The sequence below is a fragment of the Scyliorhinus torazame genome, chromosome 19 (assembly GCF_047496885.1).
Source record: "Scyliorhinus torazame isolate Kashiwa2021f chromosome 19, sScyTor2.1, whole genome shotgun sequence".
NCBI classification, from domain to species: Eukaryota; Metazoa; Chordata; class Chondrichthyes; order Carcharhiniformes; family Scyliorhinidae; genus Scyliorhinus; species Scyliorhinus torazame.
Genome location: NC_092725.1, coordinates 124,240,666 through 124,258,559, shown reverse-complemented (window position 1 = coordinate 124,258,559; position 17,894 = coordinate 124,240,666). Strand labels below are relative to the sequence as shown.

Genomic DNA, 17,894 nt, shown 5'->3' with positions numbered 1-17,894 from the left:
AGGATATCTAGGATGAATATGTGGCTAAAGAGATGGTGTCAGGGGGAAAGTTTCAGATTCCTGGGGCATTGTGATCAGCAGGGATGTGTTGCTGCAATTGTACAGGGCCTTGGTGTGGCCACACCTGGAGTATTGTGTGCAGTTTTGGTCTCCTTCTCTGGAAGGATGTTCTTGCTCTCGAGGGAGTGCAGCGATGGTTTACCAGACTGATTCAGGGATGGCTGGACTGTCATATGAGGAGAGATTGATTAGGTTGGGATTGTTCTCACTGGAGTTCAGTAGAATGAGGGGGGATCTCATAGAGACTTATAAAATTCGAACAGGACTAGACAGGTAGATGTAGGGACGATGTACCCAATGATGAGTGTGTCCAGAACCAGGGGTCACAGACTGAGGATTCAGGGTAAACCATTTCGGACAGAGATAAGGAGACATTTCTTCACCCAAAGAGTGGTGAGCCTGTGGAATTCATTGCCACAGGAAGTAGTTGATGCAAAAATTTTGAATATATTCAAGAGGCGGCTGGATATAGCACTTGGGGAGAAAGGGGTCAAATGCTATGGGGAGAACGCAGGATTAGGCTTTTGAGTTGGATGATTAGCCATGATTGTGATGAATGGCAGAGCAGGCTCCAATGGCCAAAAGGCCTCTCCTGCTCCTATCTTCTATGTATCCATGTGTACAAATGTTAAATAAATTTTTAGAATAAAACTTGTTTTTTATTTAAAGCGCCTAAGAAGTCCGTTGAATAACACCTGAAAGGCAGGCTCTTGTGCTCATCTTAGCCGAATTGAAAATAAAGATTGTAGGTCAGGTGGACTCCATAATATACTTTGGAGTTGTTAAACCCTGGCCCATAACAAAGGCAATTAAGTATTTCTAAAGATTGACTACTTATATGTCCATATATAAAGATATGAAACAAACACGCCCATTTATCTTTTTTTATTAGTTCGCGGGAAGTTGCTGGCCAGGTCATCCCTAATTGCCCTTGGGAGGGGAAACTTCATATATTAAAAATCCTATGCACAGTAATAGCTCCCAGGAAATGTTACACCACCTTCCTGACATACTTTAATCATTATATTTCCTATATTATAGTTCAGTGTATGTTCAGTCTTACTGAAGAATACCATATACTGCTTTATATATTACATATACACAGTTCCCCTTTTTAGAAATTATCAGATGTTTCATGCATCACTTATTTTCAAACTGCAGTAATAGATCTCTCACCTTTAATTTCATGTTGGCTTAATTCTCGTCTCTTTTCCAGGTCTTTTCGGTCATAGTTCAACCGTTTCAAGCACATAATACCATATTGTAAACTTGTTCTGACAAAGAACAATAAAACAGCATTTGCAATTGTTTGCAAGGTGTCTTTTTAAAATAAATTAATAAAACCTTAAAAGGGAAGTTGTCAGACAAATGTTTACAACAATTAAGTTCATGGATATTTCGGCTTTGAAACTCCGAGGGCCTTTGATCCTGGGTTACATGTGCGATCTGCTTGTCGGTGACCTTTGATGCTTACCCCAGCAAAACCTCAGGGGTTTTGGGAGGATCACAGAAATTAAATAAACCAAGTGGATGGCCAAACCACTATTGGCGCATCTTAGAAGCCTGCCATATTATTGAGACTGCAAATTGTAGAGTAGTACATGATTTCTGTTTGGTTGGTTCCTATTTGCAGGTGGTTTAAAAATGTAGCCAGTATTTATAAAATCTTTCGGGGCTCAGGTTACAATCCAGACCAGGGCCCTGGGTAGGCCCCACAAGCATCAGTGGGCTTGCTGGTCTGTTTTCACATAGTGTGCTTGACTGTGGCTCTCATGCCTGGCTTGGATGACTCAAACTGTTGATCTAGCTGGCATTCTTTCCTTTCTAGTTTTGTCTCTGATCTCCACCAGAGAATGCCATGGCATTGTGTCTCTGGGTCCCTTTAGTAGGAATTGCTGGAAAGGTTCTTCAAGTCAACCCAGAAATGAATTTTTAAAAAGCTTGTACATCTGCAATACAGTATATTTTATGCATGGACAAAGTTTTTTAAGATCAAGCATACCGATGAAAGCTATCCACCATTTTTAAATGAATACGAAGATCCTTCTTTGTCAAATGATCCAACATTCTTGCATCCACCAGGCATTCCATGAAGTAGCTGCGGTATTGAGGTAATCCTAGACTAGGAAGCCATTCATTACCAATCCATTCGTGATTCATGTCACCATAAGCCAATGTCTGATGGAAAATGCAAGAACAGGTTAATTCAAATTCTCTTAGGCCATAATTGCTTAACCAATAAAAAACGTTTTATAATACACAACAGTTTCTGGCACATGACTATGCTTCCTTCTGTTTCCTAATTTTAGCAAAACCATGAATAAATAGTGGCATTATGTCAATAAAGAGCACTACAGGAATATTTCTTAATGTTGGTATTGTTATGATTAATCCCAGCCTTTCAAGGATAGATTAACAAACATGAACGAAAAGCATAAAGCGGATTATTAACACCATTAATAAGGAGTTTGAGGAGCATTCATATAAGCAAATATCGCCAGAGGGACATAGACTGCTCTTCCTTTTGAGAGCTGACTGGCGGTGATTTAATCTGAGGGTCTCTCACCTCAGACGAGGGGCAAGGTTGTGAAGGCGGGGCCTTCATGAATAACCTCCGGCAGGATGGGAATTGGACCCGCGTTGTTGGCGTTGCTCCGCATCATGAACCAGCTGTCCAACCAACTGACTAACTAACCTCTGACCTAGTCAATCCTGTCGACTGCTTGTAATGGGTAAAATTAGTGGGTAGGGTTTTTTCACTACTCCAAACTATGAGGCCATTTTGCATATTTTGGACTGTTAGACCATAAGACCATAACATAGGATCAAGATTAGGCCATTCGACCCATTGAGTCTGCTCCGCCATTCAATTATGGCTGATATTTTCTCATCCCCATTCTCCTGCCTTCTTCCCCTTCCCCTTATTAATCAAGTTTCTACCTATCTCTGTCTTAAAGACACTCAGTGACTTGGTCTTCACAGCCTTCTGCGGCAATGAGTTCCACAGATTCACCACCCTCTGGCTGAAGAAATTCCTCTTCATCTCTGTTGTTGAGGATCGTCCCTTCAGTCTGAGATTGTGCCCTCAGACTCTTGTTTCTCCTACCGGTAGAAACATGAAATGAAATGAAATGAAATGAAATGAAAATCGCTTATTGTCACAAGTAGGCTTCAAATGAAGTTACTGTGAAAAGCCCCTAGTCGCCACATTCCGGCGCCTGTTCGGGGAGGCTGTTACGGGAATTGAACCGTGCTGCTGGCCTGACTTGGTCTGCTTTCAAAGCCAGCGATTTAGCCTTCCTCTCCACGTTCACTCTATATAGGCCTCTCAGTATTCTGTAAGTTTCAATACGATCCCCCTCATCCTTCTAAACTCCATTGAGTACAGACCCGGAGTCCACAACCGTTCCTCAAATGACATGTCCTTAATTTCGGGGATCACTCTTGGGAACCTCCTCTGGACCATCTCCAAGGCCAGCACATCCTTCCTTAGATACGGGGTCCAAAACTGCTCACAATATTCTAAATGGAGTCTGACTAGTGTCTTGCACAGCCTCAACAGTACATCCCTGCTCTTGTATTCTAGTCCTCTCGACATGAATGCTAACATTTTATTTGCCTTCCTAACTGCCAACTGAACCTGCATGTTAATCTTAAGAGACTCCTGAACTAGGACTCCCTTTGTGCTTCTGATTTACCAAACAGTTTCCCATATAGAAAATAGTCTATCCTTCTATTCTTCCTACCAAAGTGCATAACATCACACTTTTCTGCACTGTATTTCATCTGCCACTTCTTTGCCCACTCTCCTAGCCTGTCCAGGTCCTTCTGCAGCATCTGCTTCCTCAACACAACAATCTTTGTATCATCTGCAATCTAGGCAAAAATAACTTAGAGTGTGGCCTGTTGTAATGTAACCGACCCCCTTTCTACAAGCAGTCAGCAGGATTGGTTAGCTCAGGGGTTTACTGGAGATGTTTTACATTTATAAAAAAAGCCTTAGCGAAGATTAAACAGGTTAAAGCCATCCTTCAAATTATAACTTAAATCCCACCCCCTCATCCCCACCCTGCAATTTTTATAGGAACCCTGGATGCCAGGAACACATGGGCATTTCTAGATCCAACATTTCTAGGGCACAAATGATGGGAAATTAATCGAACAATATATTTTTGTCATCTGTATGCCATTATAAAACAGCAACCTGTATTTGGACATTTTGGAACTGGCAATGAACAGCAAACAGCCAGCAGATGTATAGTATTCTGTTGAGGCATTGCTGGGTATCCAGTGTAACTTTACTGGAAAATTCTATCCATTCCGTTTAAAAGAGGGAAAGATTAAAAAAAATAATCACAACACTTGGAGAAGAAAGTACAAGTGGGGAAGCAGGTTTAAAAAAAAATCTCCTAAATGAGTGAATCTTCACTTCAGCAAAATGAATGGGAGAATAACTTGGAAGAGGGCAGAAAGGAAGTATTTGGGGCAGGATTCTCCAGTCCGCCAGTCACGTTTTCCGGTGCGGTGTGCCCCCGCCATGAGCAGGATTCTCCATTCCCGCAGCCGGCCAATGGGGTTTCCCATTGTAACCATCTGACGCCGTCGGGAAACCTGCAGACGTGGGTGCTCTGCCGGCGCACCAGAGGCGCCTGCCGATGGAGAATTCCAATCTTTACTGTCTATATTCAATTCACAGCAACTTTAAACTGTGTGCTGTTCATTGTGTGCACACAGAATTTTGTACCTTGAAGTACCCATGCAAAGTGACACCTAAGCTTATGTTTGTTGTGTATTCGTCGTTGATGTTTAGGGAAATGAAGCATGAGCATCAACACCCCAGGAAAGAAGGAAATATAAATGTAGTGCAGAAGCAACTCTGAGGAATATACTATCCATCCAGGTGAAACCACCTGACTTCATGCACCAACATTTTCTAAATTATTACATTACATGATATGGAAACACATTTTATATACTCCATGAGAACCAAATCTGAATCCCTAATGAGGTACTCTGAAGGCAACTCTACTAGAAGTTCAACAGAGCGAATGGGAATGTTGCCAAATATGCTAGGTCTTGGTCTTTGCACCATGCCGGTAAGTTAGAGGAAGTTGACCTGGATGAAGGGACCTCCACAAGTCAGCAATTTCCTTGTCCTACTATTGAGTTACACTGAGCAGCTGGTACACCAAGCCCAACCAGGAACGGCAGACTCAGTCCAGTAGAACCCACCTGGGAATCCAGTATGGGTCTTGGCGTGAACCCATAAACAAAATGCCAAGTTATTTACAGGAAGGCTAAATGGTTAATTCTACATTATCCTCACAGAATCTCCTCCTGATATCAGACACCTTCCTAGTGTTAGAAGTAAAGGTTCTTGACAGATTTTCCACAGATCTGGAAATGGAATAGCCAATGGAATAACCCCACAGATTCCCAGCCCACGTCATCCACTACTCTTTGGTATATGCAGACTATAAAGCTTTACTTTATCTGAAGTGCACTCAAACTACAAATGATAATTCATCTAAACTTAAGCTATTAAAAAAAGATAAGTTCACAGATCATGAGATGCTTTCCACTGCATGTTATAGAATCAGTTAAGCATTGAGGAGTCAACCATTGAAGCACTAAAATCTTCAAACTGGATTGTGTATTTTAACATGCATTACCTGAGCCCAACTGCCTTCTTCAGAGTCCTTGGGGATTGCCAGAAAGTACAGTTAATAAAAATCAAGTAATAAATAGTTAACAGGTAATATGATTCTCAAATGAAAGTAGAAAAATATGCATTAGTTTGACAAGACTTCAGTCAAATTAAAATGAAACAAGCTATGAGCCAGAATCTTAATACACAAAAGGCTCTTTCAAAATGAAATGCCGTACTTTTCAATATATTAAAAAATATCTAAATACTGTGATACATTTTCATAGTATTGCATGGGATTACATAGGATATATGACACCGTGACAAATCATTCAAGTTGACAACCCAATCACTCGAGCTTCCTCCAACTTTTCTCATCTAAATCTACCATTATAACCATAGATTCCTTTTTCCCTCAAATGCTTGGGCTGGATTCTCTGCTGTCGGGATGGCAGCCCGGGGATTTCCCGACGGTCTGGGGCTGCCCACAGTGGGAAACCCCATTGGCTGGCTGGCACGGCAGAGAATCCCGGGGGCGGGCATCACCGGAAATCTGGCGCGGCAGGACGGCGAATCCTGCCCCTTGTCTATTTCCTCCTTAAATACCTCTAATTTATTCATTGCAACCATTTCCAAGTTCAACATTCAGAACACTCTTTGGTAAGGAAGTTTATTTTGAATTCCCTATTGGATTTCTTGGTGACTATCGTATATCGATGATCTCTAGTTATTCTCTTCCCCACAAGGTAAACACTATCCACTTTTCAAAATTATCATTTTAAAGACCTCATCTCAGGTCTTAGGTCACACCTCAACCTTCTTTTTTCAAGAGAAAAGAGGCCCAGCCTGTCAATTCTAGCCTGATATTTATATCCACACATTTTCGGTATCCTTGTAAATTATTGCTCCAGTGCCTCTGTATTCTTCCTATAATATGGCAACTTGAACTGCACATAGTACTCTTAAGTATGGTCAAATCAAAGTTCAATACAGATTTAGCATAATTTCCAGAACTTTTAAATTCTATCCCTCTCGAAATAAAATCAATTTCATAGTTTGCAAGGTCGTATTGTTCCTCTCGCCTGCTTAAATTTGACCCCTTCCATGTATTAAGTGAATTCCTTATTATTCCTATCAAAATGTACTATCTCACATTTATCTATGTTGAATTTTACTTCAGCGACAACTACCCTATTCAGGTGTATTCAGCTTGCACACATTACTCTCGTGTTCCATCAACATGCTGTATATTACTCAATAGGAAAAAACAAGCTCATTACCCATGGAATGACAATTCAAACTAGTAAAAAACAAACATGCATAAGTTATCACTTGACAAGCCATGTAGCATTTTAGAAATATTCACAAATTGGCAGTTTTCTCTCAAAATTATTTTTGTCTGAGTCATCTCAATAGGCTTTCAAATAGCCCCAAGGTAAATAATATAGATCAGAATTCAGATTCTGTGAATCATGCAGAAGAATATTTGGGGTTGCCAACTGATAGAATTTACTATTTTTTATTGCGGCCACAAATTAGAATTAAGTTTCCAAGTGGAGATTTTAATTAGATTGTCAGTCAGAGTGAATACTAACATCACACAGAGGGAAAGGATGATGACTTAGATCTCTTACATTTTGTACAAAGTTATGATCTAGCATCACACTCATAACATTGAGGGGACACCCAACCAACCCATGGTAATCACCGTAATAAAAAGGATAACCAGGGCCACTCTCACTCCCAATCCTCAGCCATGAATACCAAACCCATTTCAGCCTAGTCTAATGGTACACAAGCTTAAAGTCAAATCTCAAAGAAAAAAGAAAAACCCGAATGGTTTAGCTCTAAATGGGGAGGGGCCTCAATCATGGTCAATCATGGTGAGGACGAACTAACCTTACCAACCCTAACCTTCCATCCACTCCATGCCTCCGGCTCCACCCATCTTCCTTTTATTATCAGAAAGGAGAGAAACTAACTGAGGTAACATTGTCCTGACCTTTTACACAAATGGTATAGCTGGATATATGGACATAAAGGAGCGTACAACACCAAATCTTATCTGTGTCCAACACAGAAGTGAATATTACAGTGGGTCGGGCTAATTTGCCTCATTTGTCTGGGGACTGGGATTGAACAGGCAATGCAGCCAAAAGCATTGTATAATGTTATAAATCAACTTGGCTGTAGCAATGCACAGTTTTAACTTGTCCACGGCATGGGCAGCATAATGACACAGTGGTTAGCACTGCTGCCTCACAGTGCCAGAGACCGGGGTTCGGTTCCAACCTCAGGTGACTGTGTAGAGTTTGCACATTCTTCCCGTGTCTGCATGGGTTTCCTCCAGGTGCTCCGGTTTCCTCCCACAGTCCAAAGAACATAGAACATACAACATAGCAAAATACAGCACAGAACAGGCCCTTCGGCCCACGATGTTGTGCCGAACTTTTGTCCCAGATTAAGAACAAATTAATCTACACCCCATCATTCTACTGTAATCCATGTACCTATCCAATAGCCGCTTGAAGGTCCCTAATGTTTCCGACTCAACTACTTCCACAGGCAGTGCATTCCATGCCCCCACTACTCCCTGGGTAAAGAACCTACCTCTGACATCCCCCTATATCTTCCACCATTCACCTTAAATTTATGTCCCCTTGTAATGGTTTGTTCCACCCGGGGAAAAAGTCTCTGACTGTCTACTCTATCTATTCCCTTGATCATCTTATAAACCTCTACCAAGTCGCCTCTCATCCTTCTCCGTTCTAATGAGAAAAGACCTAGCACCCTCAATCTTTCCTCGTAAGACGTACTCTCCATTCCAGGCAACATCCTGGTAAATCTCCTTTGCACCTTTTCCAAAGCTTCCACATCCTTCCTAATATGAGGCGACCAGAACTGCAGACAGTACCCCAAATGTGGCCTTACCAAGATTTTGTAAAGCTGCATCATCACCTTGCGGCTCTTAAATTCAATCCCTCTGCTAATGAACGCGAGCACACCATAGGCCTTCTTCACAGCTCTATCCACTTGAGTGGCAACTTTCAAAGATCTATGAACATAGACCCCAAGATCTCTCTGCTCCTCCACATTGCCAAGAACCCTACCGTTAACCCTGTATTTCACATTTATATTTGTCCTTCCAAAATGGACAACCTCACACATTTCAGGGTTAAACTCCATCTGCCACGTCTCAGCCCAGCTCTGCATCCTGTCTATGTCTCTTTGCAGCCGACAACAGCCCTCCTCACTATCCACAACTCCACCAATCTTCGTATCGTCTGCAAATTTATTGACCCACCCTTCAACTCCCTCATCCAAGTCATTAATGAAAATCATAAACAGCAGAGGACCCAGAACTGATCCCTGCAGTATGCCACTGGTAACTGGGCTCCAGGCTGAATATTTGCCATCCACCACCACTCTCTGATTTCTATCGGTTAGCCAGTTTGTTATCCAACTGGCCACATTTCCCACTATCCCATGCCTCCTTACTTTCTGCATAAGCCTACCATGGGGAACCTTATCAAATGCCTTACTAAAATCCATGTACACTACATCCACTGCTTTACCTTCATCCACATGCTTGGTCACCTCCTCAAAGAATTCAATAAGACTTGTGAGGCAAGACCGACCCCTCACAAATCCATTGCAATTTAATGAATTGATGGTTCCGGGCCTAGCTAAGGTCAAGAGGATAAGAGAATTATAGGGTAGCAGATCTGAAGCACACTGAATTCTAGTAGGATTGCTAGTGTTTTTCGTGAGCAGAGGGTCTTGGGAATAGCCCACCTGGACCAGGTAATGCCTGACAAGGGGCCCAAAAGGGGAAACTAAAGTGAGTAATTGAAATAATTTAACATTAAATATTAATAGCTTTGAAGTAGGCAAATGTAGTAATGAGCATTAACAGCTTTGAAATAATAGTTATTAGAGCCTTTTCTCAGCATGCTGGTATGGGAATATAACAATTCACAAATTTAATCACCTCCACAGAATGGTGAAGCAAAAGTGTGATAGGAAGCGCTCTGCCTTCAGTTAGATCAATTACAGCTGCAGCCAGTATCATACTGTTTATTAGGATCTGTATGAAGGAGTGATAACCAAAATATATAAAAATGTTGCACCGCCTTAGTACCAGTCAGACATTTTGGTGGAGCAGGGCTATGTCTCTCAAATGTTTCTGAATAAAGTCTCAGTTACTGTAACTTACAGACTTGAGTGATTTCAACTTTTACAACAGCAATTACTCTAATGAAATTGAAACTGAAGCTACATATTAACGAATGTTAAAATGTTTGCCTGAACAAACATGTACATGCTTATTTAAATTACCATTACACGTTGCTTTAATCCAGATTTCAAATTTATGCAGTGGCTTGCCTTAGGGGTCTGCATTTGATTATACATTGTTAGGAAATCATTAGTATGCAGTGACAACATAAATTGAGTTTATATCTTCCTGTGGTAGAATTTCAGTTTTTCTGAAGGAGTGATGGTTGTAAGAGATGGTGCTCCGGGAACCCGAGTTTGAATCCCACCACAGCATCTGGTGGGAAGAAATCTAGAACTAAAAGTCTAATGCTGACCATGAAACCATTAATTGAAGCAAAAACCCATCTGTTTCACTAATGTTCTTTAGAGAAGGAAATGTGCTGTTCTTACATGGTCTGGCTGACCTATGACTCCAGACCCACAGCAATGTGATTAACTCTCATGTCCACTGAAGTGGCCTAGCTAGCCATTCAGCTGTAATAAACTGCTACAAAAAAATTAGATAAGAAATGAAACTGGATGGACAACCAAGACACCATAAATGACAATGGCAAACTTAGCCCTGTCAACTTTGCAAAGTCTTACTTCCTAACACCTAGGAGCTTGTGCCAAAATTGGGAGAGCTGTCTCACAGACTGGTTGAACAAAGCCTGACATGGTCATACCCGTACAATCATATACCTTACACGTAATGTCCCAGCCTCCATCACCACCATCACCATGACTAGTTCAGTCCTGTCGCACTCAACAGAGATGACAGCACAGTGGCATACTGTTAGAAGGGGCAATTTCAACTCCAGACTCCATGAAATCTCAAGGCACCGGGTCAAACATGGCAAGGAAACCTTGTGCTCCTTAACACACACTGTCTCCCCTCAGCTGACAAATCCATACTCCTCCATATTGAATAGCACTTGGAGGAAGCAAGGGCACAGAATGTAGTCTGGGTGGGGAGTTCAATGCCGATCACCAAGAGTGGATCAATCAGCACCACAGATAAAGTTAGCCAACTCCTAAAGGACATAGCTGCTAGAGTGGGTCTGCGGCAGGTGGTGAGGGAGCCAACAGAATGAAAAAGCACTTGATCTCGTCCTCACGAATCTGCCTGCTGCAGGTTGACAGTATCAGGAGTGACCATTGTACACTCCTTGTGGAGACCAAGCCCCGTCTTTATATTGAGGATACCCTCCATCATATTGTGTGGTACTACCTCCATGCTAAATGGGATAGATTTTGAACAGATCACATAATTTGCAGTGCAGAAGGAGGCCATTTGGCACATCGAGTCTGCACCGGCCCTTGGAAAGAGCACCCGACTTAAGCCCACACCTCCACCCTATCCCTGTAACCCAGTAACCCCACCTAACCTTTTTGTTTTGGACACTAAGGGCAATTTACCTCGGTCAATCCACCTAACTTGCATATCTTTGGACTATGGGAGGAAACCGGAGCATCCGGAGGAAACCCACACAGACACAGGGAGAACATGCAGACTCCGCCAAGAAGAAGGATGATTCAGACAGTCTAGTTAAAAAGGAGAATTCTGGACTATTAGATGCAATAAGTATAGTGAGAGAGAGAGTGTACTGGAGGAACTGGAATCTTTGAAGATGCATAAGTCACCAGGGTCAGATTGATTGTATCTCAGGCTGTTGAAGGAACCAGGGAGGAAATAGTAGATGTTCTGGGAATCATTTTCCAATCTTCACTAGATACAGGCCAGGTGCCAGAGGATTGGGGGTCTGTGAACATCGTACCATTATTTAAAAAGGGTGCAAAGGATAGGTCAGAAATCTATAGGCCAGTCAGTCTGACCTCCGTGGTAAGCAAATATTTGGAAACAATTCATTTCATTTTCGGGAGGTGTCATGGGAATGTCACTTTAAGAAATGTTTGTCTGCTCAAGTGGCTGCAGTGATGTCAGAGTGTGGGTGGAGCTGAGCTCTGGCTCGGTTTTTTAGTTTCGCTTTGAGGAAAAGCTTGGGTGTGTCTGTGTTTTTTAGTTTTGTTTTAGTGTTGGAGCTGCAGCCAGCCAAAGAAGGTGCAATGTTGATCTCTCTGCCATCTAAAGACTATCTCTAGATCATTTGGTGAATTCAGAGTGATAACTGCTCTCAGTAGAGAATTTAAACCTGATATGCTTCTGTAAAAACGGTTTTTGTCTTATGGATGTTAAAAGGAAAGTTTAAGGATCACTTAGAGTGTTGTATTCTTTGGGGGTTGTATTTGAATTGATGGTTGCTAAGATGTTCACTGTATGTTCTAAAAAGGTTAACTGAGATCATAGAATAAACATTGTTTTGCTTTAAAAAATACTTTTAGATTTCTGCTTCACCAACCTGTAGAGTGGGCCGTGTGCTTCCCATACCACAATCTAGTAAAAGTCGTGGGTCAGGTGATCTCCATGATATACTTTGGAGTTCTCTAAACCCTGGCCCATAACAGAGGCTAGATAGCACAAATTGATCAGGGAACATTGTGCTTAGTAACTTAATAACATTTCTTGAGGAAGTAACAAGGAGGATTGATGAGGATAGTGCAGTGGATATTGTCAACAATTGATTTCAGTAAGGCATTTGACAAGGCAAATTGGTCAACAAAATGAGATAAAGGGAAAGGTGTCAGGTTGGATTGAAAAATTGTCTCAGTGACTGGAAACAAAGGGTAATGGTCGTTGGATGTTTTTGCGAATGGAGAACAGTATCCTGTAGGGCCCTTGCTATTTGTTGTGTACATTGATGATTTAGCCTTAAATGTGTGTGGCATGATTGGGAAATTTGCAGATGACACAAAAATTGACTGTGCTAGTTTATTTTTTCCCTTTTTTGGCCGATGCAGACACAATGGGTAAATGGCCACTTTCTGTACCATCACCTTCCTATGGTTCTATCCTCCACTATCAATGTGCTGAGGGTTACTACTGACCAGAAACAGAACTGGACTGGCTACAGAAATACTGGGGCTACAAGAACAGGTCAGATGCTCAAACCCCCGCAGCGAGTAACTCACCTCCTCACTCCCCAAAGCCTGTCCACCATCTACAAGGCACAAGTCAAGAGTGTGATGGAATACTCTCCATTTGCCTGGATGAGTGCAGCTCTAATACTATTCAAAAAGCTTCACACCATCCTGGACAAAGCAGCCCACTTGACTGACACCCCTTCCACAAATATTCACTCCCTCCAGTACCCAATGGACAATGACAACAGTACATACCATCTCTTAGATGCACTGCAGGAACTCACCAAGGTTCTTTAGATAACACCTTCCAAACTCACCACCGCTACTATCTAGAAGGATAAGGGCAGAAAACACATGGAACACCACCACCTGGAAGTTATCCTCTAATCATCGTGACTTGGACATATATCGCCATCCCTTCACTGGCACCAGGTCAAAATCCTGAAATACCAACCCTAACAGCACGGTGGGTGTATCTACACCACAAAGACTACAGAAGGTCATGAAAGCTGGTCACCACCACCTTTTCAAGGGAAATTAAAGATGGACAATAAATTCTGGCCTCGCCAGTGATGACATCCCGTGAATGAATAAAAGAAAAATAGATTGGATTAGTATGGGTTTTAAAGATATTTGCCATTGAATTGGTTCACATATCTTTTTCTGTGTTATTTTAGCACGATTCTTAAGTAATTACGGTGACTACATTAGAACTTGCATAAAAAAATGTTATGCCAGCTAGTGCGATAAATTGAACTCCTCTGAATCATTAATAAAAACAAAAAATGCTGGACACATATGGCAGGTCAGTTAACACCTATACAGAAAACAAGCAAGTATTTTAACCTGTTCTTTGTTCTTTCCACAGATGTTGACTTACATGCTGTTTGTTCACAACATTTTCATTTGCATATTTTCAGCTCTGGCAATGTTTTTTTATATTAAAAATTTGCATGAGTTATTCCATCTATAAAAATTCTAGAAAGCGCTAAAATGTTGTTCATGGCTAGAAAGAGAGTTAGATTTAGCTACTTTTTTTGTTAGGCAAAGGACTTTTGTATATGCTGGAAGCCTATTACGAAAATCAATCCAAAAGCAGTTATCTGAAAAGTGAGTAAAATGTAGTGTGATGATAAAAAGTTACTTAGTGTAACTATTAAGCTAGCAATGGCAAAACATTCCTGTGAGCATCTTTTTAAGAGTTGTGCTCTGATCCAAATGAAGAAACTAAAGTCAGAAAATTTCTTAAATCTGTTTCTGCTCTTTTCGGCATTACTTAACAAGGTGTATGACAGAAATACCAGGGTTTATATTGCATCTTCATTGACTTAATGCTGAAGGAGCGAGAATTGCTCAGAAGAATGTCCTGGCCTAAGGAGTTTACGTTGATAATATAGTAAATAATAACACATTAATAAACAGTAGATCAAGGTAACTGGAAAAAAGAAACTTACTCTTAATTATAACGATTACTGTATTAGTCAAATGGATTAAAGATTCCTTTAGTTCAAATTGCCAGTATATTAAATTGTATTCATAATAACAGGAGATTTTACATAATAAAAATTTGATTGCATTCAAAATATTTTGGACAAATTTACTTTTATTTTTTCAAAAGATAATTGTGAGACACAGAATAACTCAGACAAATGGTAAAATTACAGAGAAATGTTTACCTTTCCTAGCAAATCTCTTTGTTTGCTTTCACTTTACAGGCAAAACTGTGATACAAATCTTTCTCATCCTTCCTTGAGCAAAGGAAAAGTAAGCTGAGAGCAATGGGCGATTGCTCTTAAAATATTGTTTTTTTATTATCGAAACAGAACAAATTTAGAGTACCCAATTATTTTTTTACAATTAAGGGGCAATTTAACATGGCCAATTAACCTACCCTGCACATCTTTGGGTTGTGGGTGTGAAACCCACGCAAACGCGGGGATAATGTGCAAACTCCACACAGACAGTGACCCAGAGCCGGGATCGAACCTGGGACCTCGGTGCTGTGAGGCAGCAATGCTAACCACTGCGCCACCGTGCTGCCTCAGAACACTTAGTTCATACATTTTTATTTATAAGCTACAAATCAAAGAGATTTGAAGAAATAAAATTAAAGCTTGCAAGCAGCAAACTGTGTCATAGCCAAGATAAATTTGCATCAATGTAAATAAAGCAATAAAGAGGAGACTAACCATTCTTGTAGCAGATGTTAAATTTTCCATTTCCTCATGGGTCACCCAGACATTTCCTGAGGGCTAATTATAAAGCCCACAGAGAACCAATGACAATCCACGTGAGGCAAGCAGTGTGAAAGAAGAAAGGCAGCACCACTGTAAGCCAATAGCGTATAGCATCATAATAAGAACAACAGCCTCACTGTTAAAATTACCATGTTCCCTACATGTTCATACTTTGTTTCGTGAATATATTTGTGAATCCAGTAACTGCAATATTAGAATTTGTTGCATGAGAGAAGTGAACAGAAATCAAAAATTAATAACAACAAAAAATAAGAATATTTCATCAGGAATTTGTAAATCACAGTGCAGAAGACAGCTACTCAGAGGCTTTAAGACAGCTACTCAGAGGCTTTAGAGGCAGGAGGCAAGACAATTTTTGAATTGTGTGGTACGAGGTTCTCTACCTGGTGCATTCGCCACCACCCCCCCCCCCCCCCGCCCACCGCCCAAGTAATATTGACAGAGGCAGGGTTAGACCATCATCATCCTCCTGCCTGTTAGTCAGAGGTAGCTAATTATTAGCAATTAAATGCCCACTTAGGGAAAAACTGGTGATGCATGAACCTAGATGCAATACCCATCAGCAGGTCTGGGGACCAGTGCAGCCTTTTTAAAATTTATGATGCTGTCCCACCCTACCCTGGATCCAAGGATGCCATAAGGCTACAGCTGCGGCCACAGACCATGCTGGGTCGGAGAATCGAAGGCGGCTGGCGTGAATCCCACCCCCGCCGGTTGCCGAATTCTCCGGCACCGGATATTCGGTGGGGGCGGGAATCATGCCGCGCCGGTCAGCGAACCCCCCCAGGCGATTCTCCGGCCCACGATGGGCCGAAGTCCCGCTGCTGGAATGCCTGTTCTGCCGGCGAGAATCAAACCACCTCTCTTCCTGGCGGGACTAGGTGGCGCGGGTGGGCTCCAGGGTCCTGGGGGGCGCGCGGGGCGATCTGGCTCCGGGGGGGGGGTGCCCCCACAGTGGCTTGGCCTGCGATCGGGGCCCACCGATCCACGGGCGAGCCTGTGCCGTGGGGGCACTCTTTTCCCTCCGCCTTGGCCACAGTCTTCACCATGGCCGACGCGGAAGGTACACCCCACTGCGCATGCGTGGGAATGACGTCAGCAGCTGCTGACGCTCTCGCGCATGCGCGGACATCCGCCGCCCGGTGAAGTCCTTTCGGCCCTGGCGCCAAAGGCCTTTCCAGCCGGCTGGCGGCGTGCCAACCACTCAGGCATGGGACTAGCCCCTTACGGTGAGGGCTTGGCCCCTAAAGGCCCAGAGAAATCCGCACCTTTTGGAGCGGCCCGATGCCGGAGTGGTTCACGCCGCTCCAGCCCGCCGGGACCCCCCGCCCCGCCAGGTAGGGGATAATCCCACCCCATATTGTTGAGGGTCTGGCAACTGTGGCCGCAATTTAATTTTAAGCATTAAATCTTAAACCACCCTTGTAGTCTCCCATCTACTGTGGCAGTGCTCACCACTCCATGTGGGGCTGCTGATTGCCCAGAGCCTTGGGCACTCCCATTGTTCTGTGAAACTCACCTGCTGTCCTAAATGGGTTGAGTTCCTGGAGGTGACTTATTAATTGGATGCCTCTGGGAAGATTGCGCAGGCAGGCAGACCTCAGAAACCATTGGAGTTGGAATCTGGAAATGGTCCCAGTCTGTGTTTAAAATCTAAGGCCATAATATTCCATTCTTTGTTCTGCTACTGCACTTGTTAACTAACTGAAAAGTGTGCACAGTTTCATTCTTCACATTAAGCAACATACTTTTTATAAATCACAATATTATAAGATATGTTTGCATGAAGAGGTTCCTTTAGCTAATTTAAAGTATCATTCCATACCCCCAGTAAGCAGTTATGCTTGTTGAATGCATGCATTGCACTGCGGGGCTAAAGCATTGCTGCACAGATTTTCTGACCCACAGCTCCTGAAAGATTGGCTCCTCATTGAAAGTGCAATTGTACAATTCACCCTTTGATTTTGTCATGTCAAAATTCCAAGCCTACAGTGTTCTTTATATATTATTTAATTATATCATGCTTTCTGCAAATCCATCTTAAATTTCAGCTCACTCTGTCGAAAAATACATCACAATGTCTGTCGGAAGTGGCCATCACAACTTTGAAACAGTGCCTGTCATTTTGAGTTGAGACGCATGTCTCAAAGTATTGTTTCAACTTTATCTTTTCTATTCTATTAAGTATCTATTAGGTTTCCTCTGATCTTTCAAGCTGGAGAGTCCTGACAGATTAAATCATTTCTCATGCTTCTTTCTATTTACACCAGCCTACAGCATTTTCTAGATAACATCAAGGCTCAGTACAGGTCTCAGTCATCCGCTGGATTTGGCTGCTACGAAAGGTGGTTGAGATCAAGGCACTGAACTGAGACAGCTAGCGTCTGTTAGGGAGAGTTGATGGGGGTGGTATTCTAGAAGAAAAAAATTAAATGGTTTGAACCTTTCTCAGCTAGTATTACTTTGTGATCTTGTTATTTAATCAAAAGAAGGCTATGGAATCAGCAGGTATAATTCAAAGACTTCAAATATCCTGTGATAGCTGGAAAAGCCAACCCATACATTGATGGATTATTAAATGCTGTGATAGATCCTGTACATTTGATTGTAGATGTATTAATAAGAAATTGACTGTACAATATTGAGTAGCTTATTTAGGTTACAATACTACATAATATCATTACTGTTTT

At 42.1% G+C, this 17,894-nt stretch overlaps 1 protein-coding gene across 6 annotated transcripts in view; it reads right to left on the bottom strand.

The window, feature by feature from the left end:
* Positions 1-17,894, bottom strand: part of ppfia2 (PTPRF interacting protein alpha 2) — a 645,248-nt gene that overhangs the window by 56,305 nt on the left and 571,049 nt on the right. For all 6 annotated transcript variants that reach the window (XM_072485153.1, XM_072485152.1, XM_072485156.1 and 3 more), the window contains 4 exons: positions 15,136-15,198; positions 5,733-5,759; positions 2,063-2,238; positions 1,237-1,334 (listed from right to left, as the gene is read on the bottom strand). In XM_072485153.1, the coding sequence (XP_072341254.1) occupies positions 1,237-1,334; positions 2,063-2,238; positions 5,733-5,759; positions 15,136-15,198 (364 nt within the window). The remainder of the gene's footprint in view (positions 1-1,236; positions 1,335-2,062; positions 2,239-5,732; positions 5,760-15,135; positions 15,199-17,894) is intronic.